The sequence below is a fragment of the Lemur catta genome, chromosome 12 (assembly GCF_020740605.2).
Source record: "Lemur catta isolate mLemCat1 chromosome 12, mLemCat1.pri, whole genome shotgun sequence".
Lineage (NCBI taxonomy): Eukaryota > Metazoa > Chordata > Mammalia > Primates > Lemuridae > Lemur > Lemur catta.
Window position 1 is genome coordinate 6,983,709 of NC_059139.1, and position 20,983 is coordinate 7,004,691.

Sequence of the window (20,983 nt, forward strand, 5' to 3'; positions counted from 1 at the left end):
GCCAGTGTGGGCCACGTTCCCCTTGGTTTACACGTTCACTCAGCTGTCCTCAAAGAGTTCTTCATTCTACCTGGGCTTGTCTCAGGCCAGAGGGTCATCTCAATTTCTATCCCATTGTCAACCTCCTCATGGCCTCTGCCTCCTGCCCCTATTCACTCACCCTCACCTGCTACTGGAACTGCTCCCGAAGGTCCTGAGTGCTCTGAGCACTACCATGTGCCAAGGATGTTCTCAGCCATCTTCCTCCTTGTTGTCCTCTGTGTCCACCAGTGCCATCTCCAATCCTCATGGGACACTGTCTCCTCCCCTGGTTTGGACAACGGGACACTGGTCTCGCTCTCCTCCCACCGCACTTTGCTCTCTGCTCAGTCTCCCTGTCTGCATCACGCTGCCTCCCCACGGGCCTTTACCATCCCAGGACCCTCTTCTGCCTGCATCCTCACAGATGCTCTATCCACACCCATTCCCAACTCTCGACCTCAGAGAGACAAAGCCCAGTTCTGCATATCTAGTTCAGAGTCCCAGCTGCGTTTCCAACTGCCCGCTGCATCATTCTCCCCGGATTTACCACCAGTGGGGCAACTTCCCATGTCCAAACAGAGTGGATTTTCCTTGCTGGAAAGGGTCCTCTTCCTTCTCACAAAGGGGCTTTCCCCCGCTGGGCCCGGTCAGCCAGGCTCACATCTCAGAGGGATCTTTAGTGTCTCCACTCTTTACCACCCCAAGTGCCACTAATTTCATACCTACAATATTTCACATTAGTTTTGTTAGTCTAATCTGCCATTTTTCTAGCTCAGACCCTTATGCATTTTCTGGATCATAGTTGTCAAACTTTAGTGTTCCTATGAATCACGTGGGGAACTTGTGCAAATGCAGATTCTTATGTGGGACCCAGTATTCTGCCTGGAGGTGAGCTGAGGAGTCCAGTTTCCTAGTTGGGTGATGAGAGACCTTGGTAGCTTGGAGGGAAGCTTTTGTAAACCATGTGTTCTCAGACACGAGTTGTGTTCATTTCCCCGTTCCCGTGTGAGTGAGAATGCTGCGTCTTCACACAGCCAAACCTCACTTCCCAGGGACAGAGCGGGACAGCGTCACACTAAAGAAGAGCTGAAGTCAGAGAAACAAGACAGACCAAATGCAATGAGGTTGTGGGTTTTTTTTTCCTCTACTGAATTTAAATACTCTTTTTTAGCAGCAGCTTTTCATGATGCGTGGGCCCTATTGATATGAAATAGGCCACCATTGGTTAAACTGTACTTAGGTTAGATCCAAGAATGATGGAACATCTCATGTCACCCTAGTTCTTATAAACCTGGTACTTTATTGTCTAACCCATGATTGTTAATGAGGATCGAAGCATTAGTGTGTGGTAACAAAATCCAATCAGTATTAAAAGATACTTAAAAATGTTAATATTATTCATAATGATATAGTTTACATGTTCCTAATCAGTCCCTGGTGATCAACAGTCTCAAGGGGAAAAAAAGGGTCTGTTTTTCATACACAATATTTAATATCTGCATTTTACGTCCTATTAAGTGCACTGGTTGCATTTATTGTCTACCACAAGGACTGAACAGAAAAAGAAATTTCCTAGGTTTTTTTTTTTTTTTTCCCCCTTTCTTCTGAAAAACACCATTGCCATGTCAGCGGGACAGTCGGGGTCTGGAGGCCCTTGTAAATGTGAGGCAGCCACTCGGGAGAGGGGGCCTCCCTTGGTCACTTCAGAACAATGAAAGCAAAAACAAAGGTTTCTTGTGACTTGGGGCTTTTATCCAGTATATCCCACATTGTGCATAATCAATGTGACCAACCTTCTTTGCCAGGGAGCCTGTGGGCATTTAGGCTAGGTCATAGTTCAGGTAAAACCCCACCTATCTACTTATCTACCTGCCTATCATCCATCCATCCATCATCCCACTACCGATGTCTACCATCATCTAGCTCTATGTCTTTCTGCCTACATCTATTGTGTATGTATATGGAAGAGAAAAAAGGACTGGCTTGAATAACTACGAACACTTTTAATTTTCTTTTTCCTACCTTTATCTCTAATGCCAGAGGCTCCTGGCTGAATTAGCTCATCACAGCCAGGCACAATGTGCTCTCAAAGAATCATGGGCAGCAAAAACATCCTTGGCCTTGAAGAGTCACAAATATAGGGCATGCATTGAGACTCGAAATCATAAAGAGAGTGTAGTTTCTGCTAGGAGGACTTTCGTAGCACGTGTATTAATATCCCTGCGTAACTCCAACGAGTCCTGTTTTTTTCCTTTTGGAAAGGTTAAGCCAGCTATTAGGTTACAGGTAAGTCATGTTTATACCACACTCTCTGCCTCGATGAACTTTACTATTTCATTCCATGATGCAGATGAAGTGGAAACACTGTCCTTGATGCTCCATATTTATCTCTCTCTAGAGGGGCTGGGACGTCCCTGTGAGGGAACCCAGAAATGTGGAGTCCTAAACAATGCAACAAGGTCCAACTTGTACGTAATTTGTAGGAAAAGTCATATGTAAATTTATGTCTCCTGCTCTGTTCTGGAAATTAACTTTTCATTTCCAAAACTATGCATGAATCAAGTATCATTTGATTATTGTTAAATTTGGAGGAAGAACCATGGATCTTAGACTTTAAGCTGAATTAAACTATGTAGAGTGAAGGGGAGCAAGTTTTAAAGGACGATGCAGCCAATTTCTTTTGTTATTTATGTTTTTATTTTTTCCAAGAACAGTTAACATTTACTAGGCACCTATTGGCCTCAGTCACTTGCATCTAAAGAGCAAAGCTAATTTACCCACAGCCCATGTTCTTTTAAATGGTTAGCCTTATTTCTTAGCTCTGTGAACCACTATTCTAACATTAGCTTCAAGTTCAGTTTTAATAATCTAACCCATAATTGTCTACTGCTCCCTGCCACATGAACAAAAAAGTTTGGGGAGAGTAAGGCGAGCAGTTTACATTTTCTGTGGATACTTCAAGTAATTGGCCCCAAAGTGAAATTATTGAGTTGGCCATGGTTTATCACGTTCTGAGGGTGTAAAATGTGGAAGGAAATGGACCATAGGAAGAGTTGATATCCAAGAATGTGTGAATGTGTGAAAATCCTATAACTTCACTTCAACTGGCCTAATATCCTGAGTCACTAGATGGTGGAAAGAGTAGATACAGTACGAAAGGAACAAACTGATGTACATTTATGCTAAAAACTGAAAACAAAGCTTGTACAAGGTGAACAGCAAATGAAGTAACTCCTATCAAAATAAAGTCTCACACAGGTCATTTTTATACATACATGGACATACACACACCCACACACGCACAGACACACGAGCAAGAATGTGTATTTTGTCAGATAGGTCCTTGGAAATAGACATTCTTAGCAAATATGGATGACAGATCAATTGTAATTTATTTTCTTTTAACACTGTATCATCATAAAGAAAACTGGTATAAATGAAAAAATCTATTTCAAATATCTACATCTAAAATTTTAGGCAGTGAAAAAGCACTTTGTTGACAGGAGTGTGGAATGATGTATGTTAATTGTCAGAAACTGCTGAATGCCTTGTTTAGTTGCCACAAACAAATTCACATATCAGAACGAACAATACTGCTAAATATTCCTTTTTTTCCTTTTTTTTTGTTTTTTGTTTTTTGTTAAAACATACTGGGAGAAAGGAAAGAAAAGAAAAGCTGGAAATCCATACATCTTTCAAAAGTTTGAAATCGAAGCAATATTTAGAACCATAGATGAGGAAACACGGCGGCATTGGTGTAATATACACAACGCGCTTTTCTTCTTTAATCTGTAATGTACATCAAATACTTTACAACAATGCATTAACAAAAGGCAAGAAACATCTTGCTGTACAGAGGAACCCCAATGCAACTTGAAGCCTAGAGTCACAACGGATGAAGAGTAAACAAAGCGTGAGAAGCCGTCCCCCATAAAGTGTGTAAACTATTCTGTGTCTTGTGCTTAACAATGACCCTCCCGCCTCACCACCCGACCGCCTGCTCTCTCCTTCCTTCAGCCACATTCAGTATAAAGCACTTTTTTATCCTCTACAGCTCAAACTAGAAAGGTGTTGCACACTGTCATACTTAGGATCACTTTAGCTTTCTATTGATTTCCAAGTTAACTTTCGATTCATTTAGCTTTCTAAAATAGCTCTTAATATTTCCTTACTGGTTATCACAGCCTTCCTACGGAACAGGCTTTAACAAACTAAATTTGCAGGAGAAAAAAGAAAAAAGAAATGTCTCGTGGTATGCATGCACATGCACTGTCCCCGGAGCGCCTGGTGCCGCCGGCTCCTCACACCCAGGAGTCGGGGGAGGCGGGGTAGTGGCTCGTTTCATAGTTCAGTTCACTGTAGGGACGGGCAGCTGAGTAGAAGTCGACATAGTTGCCAGTGGACTTGAGTCCCAGGTGCATGGCGTACTCGCTGGCGGGAGGGCGGTGGTGGACCTGGTCCTCGAAGAAGGACTCGTCGTAATTTCTCGTGGAATTCTGAAACGGCTGGTAGGTCTCGTAGTCTTTCCTGCTGGGCTCCTGCGGGACTGGCTGTGCTGAAACCTGCACAAGAAAGAGGCACCACACTGGGTCAGTTAGTTTGCCTTGACTCGACCTCCCTGTTGCCCAGGCACTCAACTCTCCTTCAAAGAAAAGGCTGCAATAAATTAGAAAACCTAGAAGAAATGGATCAATTCTGAGACATATGCAACCTACCAAGATTGAATCAGGAAGAAATCCAAAACCTGAATAAACCAATAATGAGTAATGAGAAAGAAGCAGTAATAAAAAGTCTCCCATCAAAGAAAAGCCCAAGACCTGATGGCTTCACCACTGAATTCTACCAAGCATTCAAAGAAGAACTAATATGAATCCGACTTAAACTATTCCAAAAAATTGAGGTGGAGGGGATACACCAAAATTCATTCTATAAGGCCTGCATCACCCTGATACCAAAACCAGACAAAGATACAACAAAAAAAGAACACCATAGGCCAACATCTCTAGTGAACATAGATGCAAAAATCCGCTACAAAATACTAGCAAATTGAATTCAACAACACATTAAAAAGATTACTCATCATGATCAAGTGGAATTCATCCCAGGGATGCAATGATGGTTCAACATATGCAAATCAATCAATGTGATATATCATATCAACAGAATGAAGGACAAAAACCATATGATCATTTCAATTGATGATGAAAAAGCACTTGATAAAATTAACCAACATCCCTTCATGATAAAAATTCTCAATAAATGGGTGTAGAAGGAATATACCTCAACATGATAAAAGCAATATATGACAAGTATCATACTGAATGGGGAAAAACTGAAAGCTTTTCCTCTAAGATGTGAAACAAGACAAGGATGCCCACTTTCACCACTGTTATTCAATATACTATTGGAAGTTCTAGCAACAGCAATCAGACAGGAGGAAGAAATAAAGGGCATTCAAATTAGAAAGGAAGAAGTCAAATTATCCTTGTTTGCACAGGATATGATCTTGTATGTAGAGAAACCTAGACTCCACAAAAAAGCTATTAGAACTGATAAACAAATTCTGTAAAGTTACAGGATACAAAGTTGATATACAGAAATCAGTAGCACATCTATCTGCCAACGACAAACAATCTGAAAAAGAAACCAAGAAAGGAATCCCATTTGTAATAGCTACAAATAAAATAAAATACCTAGGAATGAACTTAATCAAAGAAGTGAAAGATCTCTATAGTGAAGACTGTAAAACATTGATGAAAGAAATTGAAGTGGACACAATAAATGGAAATATATTCCATGCTCATGGATTGAAAGAATTGATATTGTTTAAAATGTCCATATTACCCAAAGCAATCTACAGATTCGATGTAATCTTCATCAAAATATCAATGATACTCTTCACAAAAATAGAAAAAATAATCCCAAAATTTATATTGAACCACAAAAGACCCAGAATAACCAAAGCCATCCTGAGCAAAAAGAAGAAAACTGGAGGAATTACATTATCTGACATAAATTATACTGCAAAGTTGTAGTAACCAAAACACCATAGCATAGTACTGGCATAAAAACAGGCACATAGACCAATGGAACAGAATAGAGAGTCAAATAAATCCACACATCTATAGTAAACTTATCTTTGACAAAGATGTTAAGAAAATACAGTGGAGAAAGGACCGTCTCATCAGTAAGTGGTGCTGAGAAAACTGGATATTCATATGCAGAAGAATGAAACTAGACCCTTACCTTTTGCCATATACAATAATCAAATCAAAAGGGATTAAAGACTTAAATCTAAGACCTGAAACTATGAAACTACTAAAAGAAAACATTGGGAAATGCTTCAGGACATTGGTCTGAGCAATGACTTCTTGAGCAATATAACCAAAGCACAGGCAACCAAAGCAAAATTGGACAAATGGGACTACATCAAACTAAAAAAACTGTACAGCAAAGGGAACAATCAACAAACAGAAGAGACAACCCCAGAATGGGAAAAAATATTTGCAAACTACCCATATAACAACGAACTAATAACTAGAATATATAAGGAACTAATAACTAGAATATATAAGGAACTCCAACAACTCAATAGGAAAAAATCAAATCATCTGATTAAAAAGTGGGCAAAGGATCTGAATAGACGTTTCTCAAAAGGAGACACACAAATAGCCAATAGATATATGAAAAAATGCTCAACATCATTAGTCATCAGAGAAATGCATATCAAAACTACAATGAGATATCATCTCACGCCAGTTAAATGGCTTTTATGAAAAAGACAGGCAGTAATGAATGCTGGGGAGGATGTGGAGAAAGGGGAACCCTCATACACTGTTGGTAGGAATGTAATTAGTGCAAATACTATGGAGAACAGTATAGAGGTTCCTCAAAAAACTGAAAATAGAACTACCATATAACCCAGCAATCCTATTGCTAGGTATATATCCAAAGGAAGGGAAATCAGTATATTGAAAAGATATCTGCACTCCCATGTTTATTGCAGCACTATTCACAATAGCCAAGATTTGGAATTAGCCTAAGTGTCCATCAATGGATGAACGGATAAGGAAATTATGGTAGATACACAATGGGATATTATTTAGCCTCAAAAAAGAATGAAATTCTACCATTTACAACAACATATGGATAGAACTGGAGATCATTATGTTAAGTGAAATAAGCCAAACATAGAAAGACAAATCTAATATGTTCTCACTCATATGTGGGAGCTAAATATTAAAAACAATTGGTCTCATGGGAAAAACAAAACAAAACAAAACAAAACAAAACAAAAAGGCTGCATGTATGCCCAGGCATTCCCTGGGGTGGGACTGCTCCCCTGAAACTGCCAACTGCCATTGTCTTTCCCTTTCAAAATTGGTTCCATTCTATAAAATCTTTTTCTTTATCATTATTGTGGTAAAATATACATAACACAAAAATGACCACTTTAATAATATTGAAATGTATAATTAGGTGGCATTAAGTACATTCACAGTGTTGTGCAACCATCATTACCATCCATCTCCACATTTTTAATCATCCCAAACAGAAACTCTATAGCTGTTAAACATAATTCCCCATCCTTTCTCTCCCAGCCCACGGCAACCACCATTGCACTTTCTATCTCTATGAATTTGCCTACTCTAGGGACCTCACACAGCATTTGTCCATGTGTGTCTGGCTTCTTTCACTTAGCATGATGTTTTCGTGGTGCATTCAGGTTGTAGCATGTGTCAGAACCTCATTCTTTTTTATGGCTGAATAACATTCCATCATACAGATAGACCACATTTTGTTTATCCGTTCATCTGTTGATGGGCACTTGGGTTGTTTCCACCTTTTGGCTATTGTAAATAATGCTGCAATAAATGCTGGTGTACTAGTATCTGTTCCAGTCCCTGCTTTTGATTCTTTTGGGTATATATCTTGCAGTAGGTCATATGGTAATGTTATGTTTAACTTTTCAAGGAACCACCAAACTATTTGCAACAGTGGCTGCACCCTTTTACTAGATAATAGTTTTTAATTAAAGAAGTGTAGACTAGAAGGTGTAGAACACAATTTATTTATTTTCTTCTTTTCTGCATGTTTTTTGTATCATGCCTAGGGTTTTGCAGTCTCAAAGAGACAGAGAAAATATACAAGATCTAATGGTCACCAAGGCATTTTCCTGGCAGCACAGAAGGCTGTCATCAATATGTCTCTGGTCCCTGTTTGCATGGAGTGGGACGGGGGCTTCCCCATCGCAGGGCCTAAGTGAGTGACCAGGTATCACAGCCTTAAAGAGATGCACACTCCAAATTTTTTGTACTCTGGAGACCAAAGGACCAAAACATTTCCTAACCTGGTGCAATTAAGAACTGACTGAACTCAAGAATGTTGTGGGATTAGGAAACCTTTGATTAGGGTGCAGGAGTCTTCAGAATTGTCTGGTGTCTGCAAGCCCCTCCCAGTACTCCCTGTTTCCACTCTTGTCCTCTTCAGGTTACTGTCTGATGTAGGTGCTTTGAAGGGCTCAAGGGATCACAGGAGCCTTTGAGACACAGGATGTCAAGAATTAGTTCCCTCTGCATGGCTTTAGGGCCAGAAAGACAAGGAATTTTCATGGGTTGATAGCATATTTGTTAGCATTTGTATCTGGAAGCCAAGTTCCCTTCCCTTCTGACTGCGTCTGGGGTCTCTTTCCAAGCACCTGCCCCTGAAATGAGAGAACTTGCCAGGTGGGGGGTGAGGGTGACCCCCACAGCTAGCACATACAGGGATGCACAAAACTCAGCTAGTCTGCAGTAATTGGGGAGGAGGTCAGGTGTGAGTTATAAAACACTCTGAAAGAAATACAGTTTGATCACTTTCGAGTGGATTTAGTAATTCCCTATTAATTTAACTAAGGTTCAGCACGGAAACATCCTCTAGAAATTGGCCTTAGTTAATAGATAATGATTTGTAATTAGCACGTTGTGTATAAATGAATGCTTTTAATGGCCCGCACATAATTCTTCTCTCAAGTAAGTGAAACTCCCTCTTTTATATGTCATTGATTTACACTAGTCATCGACCTGTTCTTCCAAGAAGTGGCGAACTTCATCACAGCTGCTGTTCGGGCTGTCCCAGACGTCTAGTTAGCGGTGGCTGAATGAATGAGGTTTCTGTCTACCTGCGTTAGTCTAAGTCTGTAGAATGTAAACCTTTGTTAGCCTAAGACTCTGGGGTCAGAGGGACATTTGGAATGAATGTGCAACATCTGCAATTAAATGCTGCTAAGACCAGGTCCACAGACGGCGTTGATAGGCTGGGATGCCCTTTGCTATTCTCTGAAGAGCTGCGTGCTGCGTTGAACGTCTCCATTCCGACACTCCTGCTCCCAAGCGCACAGCATGCACAGGCTCAGAGGAGGGAGGTTCAGATAAGTAACACGGGGAGGAAACTGGAATTTACTGCGTTTCTATTTCAGTAGGCACCATATTCAACATTTAACAAATTCTTCTTTGTTTAATCATCCAGTAGTCATAAATGTCTATGTATGTACACATGTCTGTCTGTATCTATCATCTGTCTTCCTATCCACCCACCTATCCATCCACCCACCTAACTCCCACTCTGCAGATGAAGAAACAAGCTCAGAGAAGTGAAGAAACTTCTCCAAGGGCAGTGGTGTTGTGAAGCTGGAATGTGAACGCACATGTGGCTGACTCTGAAGCCCATGTTGTCTCTGCCGAGCTAGCCCAGTCCCAGCAGAGTCAAGGTGGCCGAGGCTTGGAGGGCAGTCCTCACGGGGCTGGCTCCTGGCTCTCTGATAAGAAAGGAGGTCAGTGGACAAAGGAGACCAGAAGAGGTGTGACTTCTTGTGCTGGTCTCAGGGGCCAGAGGCGGCAAGGCAGGAGACAGGGAGGTCTTCAGGGGAGTCACTCACAAGGCTTGTGGCTCTCCAAAGTGGCTGCTGCTTTCATGTTTTTGCACAACCGGGATCAAATTTTTTGCTTTTACCATTATCATGTTCTTTCTGGTTGATGGACGTTTTAGAGTTGGGCACAAGCTTATTATTTGAGTCTCTTACTTTAGGGAATTAACTTCTTCAATTTACCTGTTTTGTTCACAAAGTCCCACGTCAGCCCCTTCTGAGATTTGTCCCAGTTCCGAGAGCGTGTGCGGGTGAACTATGCAAGAGGGGTGGTGAGTAGCACAGCAGAGTTTGGAGGGACTGAATTTGCTCACTGGTCTGGTGGTTTGAATGTTGGCTGGCGAAACACATCCACGGGAGAGGAATATTGGTTGCATTTTATAATTTAAGGGAATATCTGACAGTGTTAAAAATTTGGCAGATAAAATGCACCCCTCCCAAAAGCCCTCCATATAGAAGAGCTAAAGATAAATGTGTTTTTAAAATATTGCACAGTTTGCATAAACCAGATTTTTATGGAGGAAGTAGCACGCTGCTCCTATACAGCAGTGGGGATTTCTGAATTTGGGTGTCTGCTGTGGTCCAGAGAAGCGTGGCGTATCCCAGGAGCCAGAGCTGTGGCTTGCTTTGCCTTCAGGCAGCGTCCTCTCTTGGAAGGCAGGTGCGACCAGTGGGGACTGATGGATTCTGTGCTCTGTCCTGTGGCTTCTGTTCCCATAAAGTCATCTTTGCTGAACTCTTTCCTCAATAGTAGAATGTTCAGTCTAAATTATGAAGGATGGTGTCATAAGAGCATCCAACTCTGTTAGCAGAGACTTGACAAGACTTTTCTAGGTTTATTCCTTACCAAGTTTGCCAGCAAACTGGATTTATTTTGAACACAACGGAAATGGTGGCCCATTACAGATCTTCAAACTTCCCACGCTGGGAAAACCAAAGACTCCAAGTGTTGATATGAAACGCAGGAGGCCGAGTGCTACGGATCTGTGGTGCTCAAAGTGTCGCCTCAAGACCAGCAGCATCAGCCCCACCTGGGAACTGTTAGAAATGCAAACTATCGGGCCCACTCCAGACCCCACTCCCTACTGAATCAGAAACTCTGGGGTTGGGCCAGCAATCTGTGTTTCAACAGCCCTTGGGGGAACTCTGACTCCCACGCAGATTCGAGAACCACAGATACAGAGGTGGGAAAGAGACGGGAAGACAGAAGAGCCGGGTGAGTCTCTGCCTCTTCCCAGCTGGGTGACTGAAGCACAGCTCATCGTCCTCTGATCTCAGTTTCCTCACCTCTGGGGACAATCACACCTGCCCTTCTCATGTGATGTGGGGCTGAGGACACCAAAAAAGAACTCAAGATGCTTGTTTCATTGTCATTAGTGAGGATTTGAATACTGGTCATCAAAACACTCGATCCCTTTTCTTCTAGTTTATGAACAAAAATCCTGTTGTCAGCTAGATATATACCATTAAAAATGACATTTCTCTTTGTAGGTATCACATAGGCTGGAAGAAGCTCAAAAGGACTTTTGCAGAGTATAGATGGTTAACTCTTAAAATGACGTCTGTTGGCCTCAATCATAAAAACCAAGGGTCACAAGCTTTGCTGTGCACTAACGGCTGTTTCTGCTAGGAGTCCTTAAGCTCGGAATTCCCTGAACACGTGACTGGAGTCCCAGGAAGTCAAGAGGGCAGTGCCACCGCTGAGGCACGGAGCGCCTGGCTGAGAGCTGGCGACCATCCCACCAAGCGTGGCTGGTACCGGTGCCTCATTCTCAGCTCTCGTCGTCCACCTGGAACTGCTCTCCCGCCATGAAGCACTTCTCCAGTACAGGCAGGCGCTGTCCAGCCTCCTCTGCGGAGCTTGTGAGGCCCGGCCGGTGACTAAGCCCCCCAGAGACATGAGCACTCAGCAGAGGACAAGCTTTGACGCTGAGACTGGATGGATCCCGGAACATTCCTCCTGGTTAAATCTTTCAAGGTGTGTCGTTCCGAGGTCACTCTTGGCCCAGGAAAGCTACCAAAGTGAAAGCATTTTGTCTAGAGTGGCCGACCACACCCACATGGCCGGAGAATCCACTTCATGGATGCTGTTCACGAGGTTGTCTCTGGAACCACCAGCTGGAAGAGAACCGAAACGTCTCCTCTTTGAAATGGTTAGCATGGTCATGCTCTGTTGAGTCCCCAGGAGGGAAAGCTGCAGGTGACGACAAAGTTTATTCCAATAACATACTCCCGTATCAGCAAAACACTTTAGTCTCTTCTCTCCAAGTTCACTGGAGTGGCATAAAGGTTTCCTTGGAAATTTTTTAAGGGGAAAGAAACCTCTCTTTGGTGGACATTTTAAAGTATTGCTTGATGTTAGAATAGGACGCACAGTCCAGTCACCATTTCCCTTTGCTGATCGTACTCAGGGAGTATGATGGCAGTGAGCTGTGACTCAGGACTCGGCTCTGCCCAGGGCCACCTGCAGTGTCTCCTGGTGCCGAGAAGAGGCGTGGAGCTGCCCTCCTTCCAGGGTGGGTTCTGCTGCATTTGCCTGAGACGACGTGGCCCTGACATTTCTCTCGGCGACTGAGTTGAGCGCATTCTGGGGCATGCTGGGAGAAAGGCCATGTCGGGCCGTGTTCACTCTTTCGACAAGGATGCCATCTTAGCGCATTAATTCTCGTTTGCTTCAATGCTCAGGATGTGCTTAGGTAAAAAGAAGGTGCCCTTAGAACCATTATGGACTGTCCTCTAAATCCAAGCAGCAAGCAGTCTTTTGGAACCCACACTGTGAGATGCCAAGGACCCTGGGCTACACCAGGGCGTTTCCTCATTGCCATTGACAGCGGGACTCCATGAGAGGGAGGCTGGTGTGGGGTGAGTGACTCTGGTGAGAGGCTTCTCCCTACCTGGGGAAACTAAAGCGTCGTCTCACACTCCTGGGTGCAAAGTCAGGGTCTCATTATATCCCTGCTAGAATCGTTCAGAGCTGGAGACGGTTTGCTTACTGTATCTGCAGAATTTCAGCCTGCTAGTGACAAGAGAAATGGTTGATTTCCATAAATGGAGTTGGCATTTCCAATGCATTTTGTTTCTGTCTGAGCAGGCATGTTGGCCTGCGAATAGTTGGGCCATCTTGGTGACCTCCCGTCTAGTGCTTGTGACCCTATTTACTTATTCATTGGCTTTTTTGCTCTCAACAAAGACTGGAACCGAGGGAGGCCGACTAGGTGTTAGTAACGTGTCTCCCAGGCTGCGGGGCTGAGCCGTTCTCCAGGGACAGCCCTGGATGTCTTCCAGAGTGCCACACGTGTGTTGGGGTAATGTCCACCGCAGGGGAGACAGAAGTACAAGGCTGCCCATCAACAACGGGGCACAGGCTGTGTCTTCTGGCTTCTAGAGTTCCCACAGAACCACAGAGAAAATGAGCCTTCAATGAATGTTTGTGAAGGAAACAAACACACACACCCCGAGACTCAGACTGGTTCTTTACATATCTCCTGTTCAGCGCTCCTCACACCTGAATGTGCACCTGAATCTGCACCTGAATCACCGGGGCGTCTTGTTCAAATGCAACTCCTCTGCAGAACACCTCGGATGGGGTAGGGGGAACAATCTCCCCTGCGTTTCTAACAGGATCCCAGGGGATGTCGATCCTGCCGCTTCCCCAACTAGACTTCGAGCAGCAAGGCCCTCTGTGATGCATTCCACGTATTGAAGGATCACAGAATATACTCCATTCGTTTATTCTGTCTATATCAAGCTCTACATTGACCTTGCTGTGTCTCTTTTACTGATCACAATCATGTGTAGTAGATGCTTCCCTGTCCAGTAATTGGACAAGGCCGTTTGGTAAGTGGCATCTTACACTTGTCTATTTGGGGCTTTCTTTTAGTTTTCCGTCATAGTAGAAAACTTGCTTTCTCCTACCAGATAAAGCATGAGGTTACGGTGACATGACAGGTTGTTTTCAAATTTGAGGCTGTTCTGATGACTCCACCACGTCCCCCACACACATGCTGTGACAGGGGAGAGGCTCAGGGAATAGGATTTTCTTTTTCAGTTCTTTATGTATGTTAGATAAAAATTAACCTAATTTTTATTTTTGAGACAGAGTCTCATTCTGTCACCTCACCTAGAGTGCAGGGGTGTCATCATAGCTCACTGCAGCCTCCAACTCCTGGGATCAAGCAATCCTCCTGCCTCAGCCTCCTGAGTAGCTGGGACTACAAGCATGTGCCACCATGCCTGGCTAATTTTTCTTCTTTCTTTCTTTCTTTTTTTTTTTTTTTTTGGTAGAGGCAGGGTCTCACTCTTGCTCAGGCTGGTTTCGAACTCCTGACCTCAAATGATCCACCTGCCTTGACCTCCCAGAGTACCAGGATTACAGGCGTGAGCCACGGAGCCTGGCCTAATCTGTTTTTTTTTTTAAATTCCAGGTTATTTCACATGAGTCGAATAGAAAAATGAATACAAACGTATTTCATCTACTTTACCTGGTTGTGTTTGATGTCTTCAGTGGGCGCACCATATGAATTCCTATACAAAGTTGAAATTCCAGTATTTTGAGCTAAAAGCAAAAAGAAAACAAAAGTATTAGCAAAGAAAACAAGATTTCAGATGGGGAGTAATGGTTATTGAGGTAAGTTCTTGCCCTAACAAGGCTTGGTTTCTCAGGGACCATTCCAAGTGGAAGAAATTCTTTGGCCTTGAACACTTCATTTTACATCCAGATATTAAGAAATAAGAATAGTTATTCTATAAAATCCCCACAGCATGTCAGCCTCTTGCAATAACGTTCACATTGCAGACAGGGTCAGGGCAGGTGCAGCAAACAGATGGTCATTTTGCAAGTTTTATTGCCTTCCTTTCTGGTGAAAACTAGTGGATAATAAAAGCTTGTCACCTGCACTGAAGCATGCAGGAGGCTGTATCAGCAGCTCAGTTTTTAGCTGGAGAATGACAAGAATAAAATTTCTAATTTGAGCTCACAGAAGTGCTTGATCATCTTTCAGACAGTTCATTTCTCAAAGGCCCAAAGGCTGGGCAGGGAGCACCACCTGAGCCTCCCCCGGGCATCTGGAAGGCTGCAGCTTTGGCATCCTGCTTGCCAGACATGGAGACAGGAGCTGGCTCTGTCTCTGACCTGCCTGTGGTCGAGCTGAGAGGAAAGACGGTCTCCTCCAGATGCAGGCAGCTTCCAAAGGCCTAGAAAGGGGCCCATTTACCCACTTCCTCACTGGCAACTGCGGCTCAGGCTGCAGGCCCAGAGGGAGGGCAGGAGGCACCCCTCCCTCACAGCTGGGAAAGGCTATGGTTTAGGAAAGCTTTGGAGAACGTCATCTGTCCAGTTCCGCAGGGTCTAAAACACTCTAGAACTAAGAAAGGCTTATCTTTTGCTTCCAGTATCTAAGGGATAATGAAATAGGATCACACTCCAGCTACTCTCTCGTGATAGACACGAGGTCAGTATAACTTATCAAGGTTCAAGTTCATGCCACCCACGATTTTTACCAGAAAGCACAAAACAGCTATACAATAAAACTCATCTCGGAAAATTGTGCTTAGAAAATGACAACTAAGAGCCCATTTTTGATTTTAAAGACCACTTGGCTATTCTCTCTGGTTCAATGCAATCACTCCTGTCTCTGTATTATTCTGAAAACCACCAAATCTCTCTCTCTCCTGGACTGCTGCTACCAAGTCCTCCCTGATGGCCAAACTTCCACTCTGCCTGGCCCAGCTCCTCAGTCCATCCTGTTGCCAGCAGCCAGAATGATCGTTGTTACACAAATTGGATTATGTCTGTCTGCTTATCACACTCCGATGCCCTTTGCACCGATACTGCTCTCCATCGTGGCTGTGAGGTCCTGCGTGACTTGACCTTTCCTGACTTCCCACAGCACTTCTTACTCCTCTTCTCTCGCTAAGGGAGCCCTAGCGAGGCTGGCATTTCGTCCTCAAACCAGTGTGCCATGTGTGCTTAGCTTCAGGGATCCATCTCCCTGGAACTCGCTTCCCCCGGACGTTGAACTGGCTGCTCCCTTGTTCGTGCTTGAATGTGTCCTCCTGGCTGAAGTCAGGTAAAGTGACCCCTCTCACCTGCACCCTCCATCCCAGTACGCCATGTTGTTTCTTCCTCCCACTCAACACCATGCTGTATTATTGCGGTGAACTTGTTCTACTGTTTGCCTTGTGTATTGCCTGCCCTTGCTGAGTGAAGCACCATGAGGACAGAAACAGTCTGTCCTCAGATGGGCGCAGTGGCTCACGCCTGTAATCCTAGCACTCTGGGAGGCTGAGGCGGGAGGATTGCTTGAGCTCAGGAGTTCAAGACCAGTCTGAGCAAGAGTGAGATCCCCATCTCTATTAACAATAGAAAAAATTAGCCAGGTGTAGTGCTACACGCCTGTAGTCCCAGCTCCTTGGGAGGCTGAGGCAGGAGGATCGCTTGAGCCCAGGAGTTTGAGGTTGGTGTGAGCTAGGCTGACGCCATATCACTCTGGCATGGGCGACAGAACAAGAGTCTGTCTCAAAAAAAAAAAAAAAAAAAGAAAGAAAGAAAGAAGGAAAGAAAGAGTCTGTCCCATCACCTCTGTTGTATGCCCAGAGCCTGGGACAGTACCTGGCCTCAATGGCTGCACACAGAGCAAGTCCCCCATTATTTGAATAAGTGAGTGAGTAAATCTTAGATAAATCTGCCTTCAGAGCTATAATCTGTTGATGGAAAATGCCACTTCAAAAACAAGGTAAAATCTTGTTTTTTCTGTTGCTCAAAATATAATGCACTTTTTTTTTGGTAGAACATTTACACTTTTTAATAGGCTTGGCCTCCCTGCCTGTTTTGTCTGTGGCTTCTGAGCTAAAGATGTTCCTACTGCAAGTTTTCTCCTCCTTCCTCTTTGGCCCACTTACCTGTTTTAAGCAGACTGTGCAGTTGAGATTGAATTCCCTTTGCAGACACGTAAGGCCGAGGTATTCACGGATGCTCTGCCCTCGTCTGTCTGAGCTAATAGTAGACTCAAAGAGTCTTTTTTTGTATCAGCCCCCAAATGCCCACTTTCCAACTGAATCAACATATCGAAGTTAGAATAGCTTTAAAAGGCATGAGAGAGACACTGATAAAAACGGAACAGACCATTTTATGAAAAGGCACTTGGGAAGCTCTTATGGGAGAGCACAGTCCCCGGGTGAATTTAAAAGTCAGGCTGTGTGGCCACTGGGACCCCGCGCCCTCCCCTGCGGCGAGCTCCAGACCACGTGCGGTCCCCAGACAGCCAGGCCGCGGAAGCTGGCCGTGAGCCCGCCATGCCTGGATGGACAGCGGGCTTTGGCTTTCTGGGGTCTGCTCAGCGGCAGAGAAACACTAAAGAGAAAAGGCATTTTTAAGGGACTTCATCTAAGCTAGAAAACAAATCCAGAAAAGGAGGGTCAGGGAAATGCTGGAATAAACACCTAGATGGATCTGGATTTCTAAGAGCTGAGTAGAGGAGATGATAGCCCCGGCAAGGAACTGCTTCCACGTGCTGTGTTTGCAGGGCGAAGCTTCCTGTGTTCCTCCCGTGGCAGCAGGAATGTTTCCTTGGTAGGGAATGGCGGGACATCCCCTGATGCCTTATAAACAAGGGAGATGGTAGTTTTGAACTTTAAGTGCCCACTGGATTTATTCTTGAGTGAGAATAATTTGCTTTTGATGTGGAGGCCTCAAGAAATTCGATTTTTGCAAGTAAACCCTTGAATGACGGGCGTTTGCTAACATGTTGCAGAGTGGAGGTTGGCAAACCAACTTTTCCATTCCTATATGAAAGACTGGTTCCCATCTGGCGTGGCTGGACACTTACTCATGCCTCTACTAAAGTAGCAAACACCCCTGCCATGCCCACCATCACCACCACCAACACCAAAAACATCATCACCTCTAACACCATCACTGCTACCACTTCTGTGATAATAACACCCAACTTTTACACAGCATGCATTGGCTTTAGAGGAACTTTCCTACATAAACATATTATTCAATAAAGATCTAAATGTTCTTCTAGGCTTGCTACATGATTGATAGTGTAGTTTTGAATTGCATTTTTAAGTAAGTTAGAACAAAGCTGTTGAAGCCTCTAAATAAGTTTGAAGAATGACATATATCTCAATACTGGAGTTGTCAAGATCTCTGCCATTTTCTAGGAAGATTAAAAATCAGAAACACATTAGATTTTATATTTTATTTTATTATGTATATATGGCACAATCATGTACCACTGGAACTATTTCAACATAAACTCACACACCCACATTTAAAGGCCTTTGGAATGATCCTACTGGGCAAGAGAGTTAAAGAGAAATGCTAAACTGAAATGATAATAACGCAGTGAATCTCACAATTGTTCTTGTAACTATAATCTCAATTTGTCACCCTAGACTGCTGGTTATATGGCTACCTAGGGCAATAATAATTGCAAATTGAATGGGTCAGTGGAATTTGGTGTCACTACCACTTCAGTGTAATCAGGACAATTTAGACTCTCTGCTGAATGTTTCCACTGCAGGGACTCAGCATTCAGATTCACAACTTTGTTTGCTCATGCTCACCTATGACCAGGGCCACATTTATTGGGGAAAAACAAAACAGTGAATGAGAATACTAAACTATGGCCCGTGGAACAAGTCCAGTTCTCCCATTCAGGAGACATTTCAGAGCAAGGGTGAGATACTCCCTTGTTCTCCTCTGCAGGGTCTGCGTGTGCAGTGGAGGCAGGATGCAGTCCTGGCGGTGGGATCTACAACATCTGTTTATTATGCTTTTCTTTATGCAGCTGTGCAGACTTAACACAGAAAATGCTGCCGCTGGGGTAAATACATTTGCTATTACAAGAATTTATCTTAGCTGTCCTGGGTTTGGAAGGCATTTTAATAAATCATCCAATTTGTCTATGCTCCTTCCCGGCAGGTCTATACCTAAATAATATCAGAGAGCTCTGCTTCATGCTTTGAAGATTCCTCTGATTAGAGAGTCTCAGTCTGTTTGACGTGTGCCCTTTGCACCCCAGTTTATGAATGATCCAATCTGACCCTAGTCTATTAAAATCCTATTCCTCATGGCCTATTTTCAGAAGGGACCCATGTCCATGTGGCAAAATAGGGCATGGGGTTCCCCCATTAGAGGTCCCCATGGCTCTGGCAGCTCTGTTTTTAAGGTAATAACCCTTTCTGCAGCAATATCCCCAAGTCCTGCTTTGGCAGGGGGGAATGTGGGGGGCGACTGGGGTACATGGAGAGCCTGGAGTGGGCTCTGATTGCCCCAAGGAGCACTGTGCACATGGAGTATATGGCGAGTTAAGGGCAAGCCTGGTTATGAGACAGGCTGCACTGTGCATGCTGGAGGGGCAGCCACAGCCACCAGTTGCACCAATTTGGGCCTCCACAGAGTCTCAGCTGATGAGAAAAGACAGACGGTGGGTACAGTAGTGAGGGTTAAGGGCTAAGAAGTGAATGCCTCCCAAGGGAAATTGTGGTCAGAAACTCTAAGGAAGCTTCTTGGGAGTCTGTCATGGTAAGAGGCTGGTATCACAGCAAGAGGAGAAAAGTCAACAGGACTAGTATGGGGTTCCCTTAAGTCCTCTCTGTCCCTTCCCCATCCCTACCCTCCCCCTCCGCTTCCTCCATCTCTGTTCCCTCCATTCCTAAGGGGCAAAGCCTGGCAATACTGCTGCCACCGTTTTATTAATAGAATCCCCTCCACCGTGGATTATGCCAACAAAGAAGAACTCTATGGAGACTCCACTTGCTAATTTGAGGGATTATGACCTGGGCAAATGAGAAGGAAAGACTAAGATGAAATGTATGTAGACAATATTTTCCCTTAGTTCTTTTCAGAAGTAAGATGCTCAGTTTTTATACCTCTGGCTTCATCTCATTTCCAATTCCTGGAAATCGTCCCTATCAAGTTCTCAAGTGACCTGACAGCCGCAGAGAGTCCTGCTGAGCAGACTGATACCCCACCCTCTGTCCTGTCCCAGCACAAGCCACCAGCTCCGGGAGGCGGCGGGCTGCGCTCACCTGTCATGGCGTCTTTCCGGGAAGTGTGCTCGCCTTTAGTGCCGTGGTACGTGGCGTTGCTGCCGGTGGACTCATAGTCTGTTTTCCTTTCTTTGAGGCTGATCATTTCCCGAGGTGAAGCTGGGGCACTTGCTGTATAAAGAGAGCAAAAGCATGATTTTCCGTGTCTCATTCCACAGTGTGGATATCTTCTCACACGAACGGTAAGGTCACCAATTCACATGGCCCAGCCTCTGTCCTAGGTGTGTGTGGACCTGCCGATGGTAGTCTGGGCTCACGTCCTTCCCTGCCCCTCACCCCGTGACATCTGGTGCTGTAGAGTCAAGGGGGCATGCGACTCGTGACTCAGAGGCAGGAATTTCGGGGCCATCCTCCTCAGAGAGGTATTCGGGCGGGACCACGGTTTATCGTCAGTTTTAAGAATGAGATTGGTCTTGGTTTCCTTCTTTCTCTTCTCTTTTTCTTCCTTTCCCCTCTTTCCTTCGTTCCCTCTCTCCCTCCTTCCTTCCTTTGATTTGATGTACTTCAGTGGAGCTATTACTGCCATTGAAGCATCCCTGATTAAGATCAATGCAGTTTTACTTAAACTCTGAGTCACCCAGAACTGCCTTCGAGAAGGGCGGAGGAAGCCACTCCCCACACAGGAGCATTTGTGGGGCCCAGGAAGATCTTCTGGGCCAGCAGCTGGGGTGAGCTGGGGGCTGGGTGTGGCAAGGGCTCCCCATTCCTGCCGGGGATCCTCACCCCGACAGTCTCGCAGTCACACCTCACACTCTGGCCACTTACTGCCCATTGGACCCGAAGGATGCGCCCTGCCGTCCCTCTATGCTCATTCCCAAAGGGCTGGGCTGTCATTAGAGGATCCCCTGGGACATTCCAGGAGTCTTTGACACCCTAGTACCAGAACAGAGGAAAAGCTGGACTTGGAGGCAGGGAAGTGAACAAAGTGACGTTTAGTTTCCTGAAAGATCAAACAGATTGGTAGCAACCCAGTGGTCCTGCTGGCACAAAGGGGTGGGT

The 20,983-nt window shown here is 44.5% G+C and overlaps 1 protein-coding gene across 3 annotated transcripts in view; it reads right to left on the reverse strand.

Annotated features, from left to right (window-relative positions):
• Nucleotides 1–3,769: 3,769 nt before the first annotated feature.
• Nucleotides 3,770–20,983, reverse strand: part of CTNND2 (catenin delta 2) — an 818,722-nt gene continuing 801,508 nt past the window's right edge. For all 3 annotated transcript variants that reach the window (XM_045566311.1, XM_045566312.1, XM_045566310.1), the window contains 3 exons: nucleotides 19,964–20,095; nucleotides 14,407–14,480; nucleotides 3,770–4,583 (listed from right to left, as the gene is read on the reverse strand). In XM_045566311.1, the coding sequence (XP_045422267.1) occupies nucleotides 4,323–4,583; nucleotides 14,407–14,480; nucleotides 19,964–20,095 (467 nt within the window). In that variant the 3' untranslated portion in view covers nucleotides 3,770–4,322. The remainder of the gene's footprint in view (nucleotides 4,584–14,406; nucleotides 14,481–19,963; nucleotides 20,096–20,983) is intronic.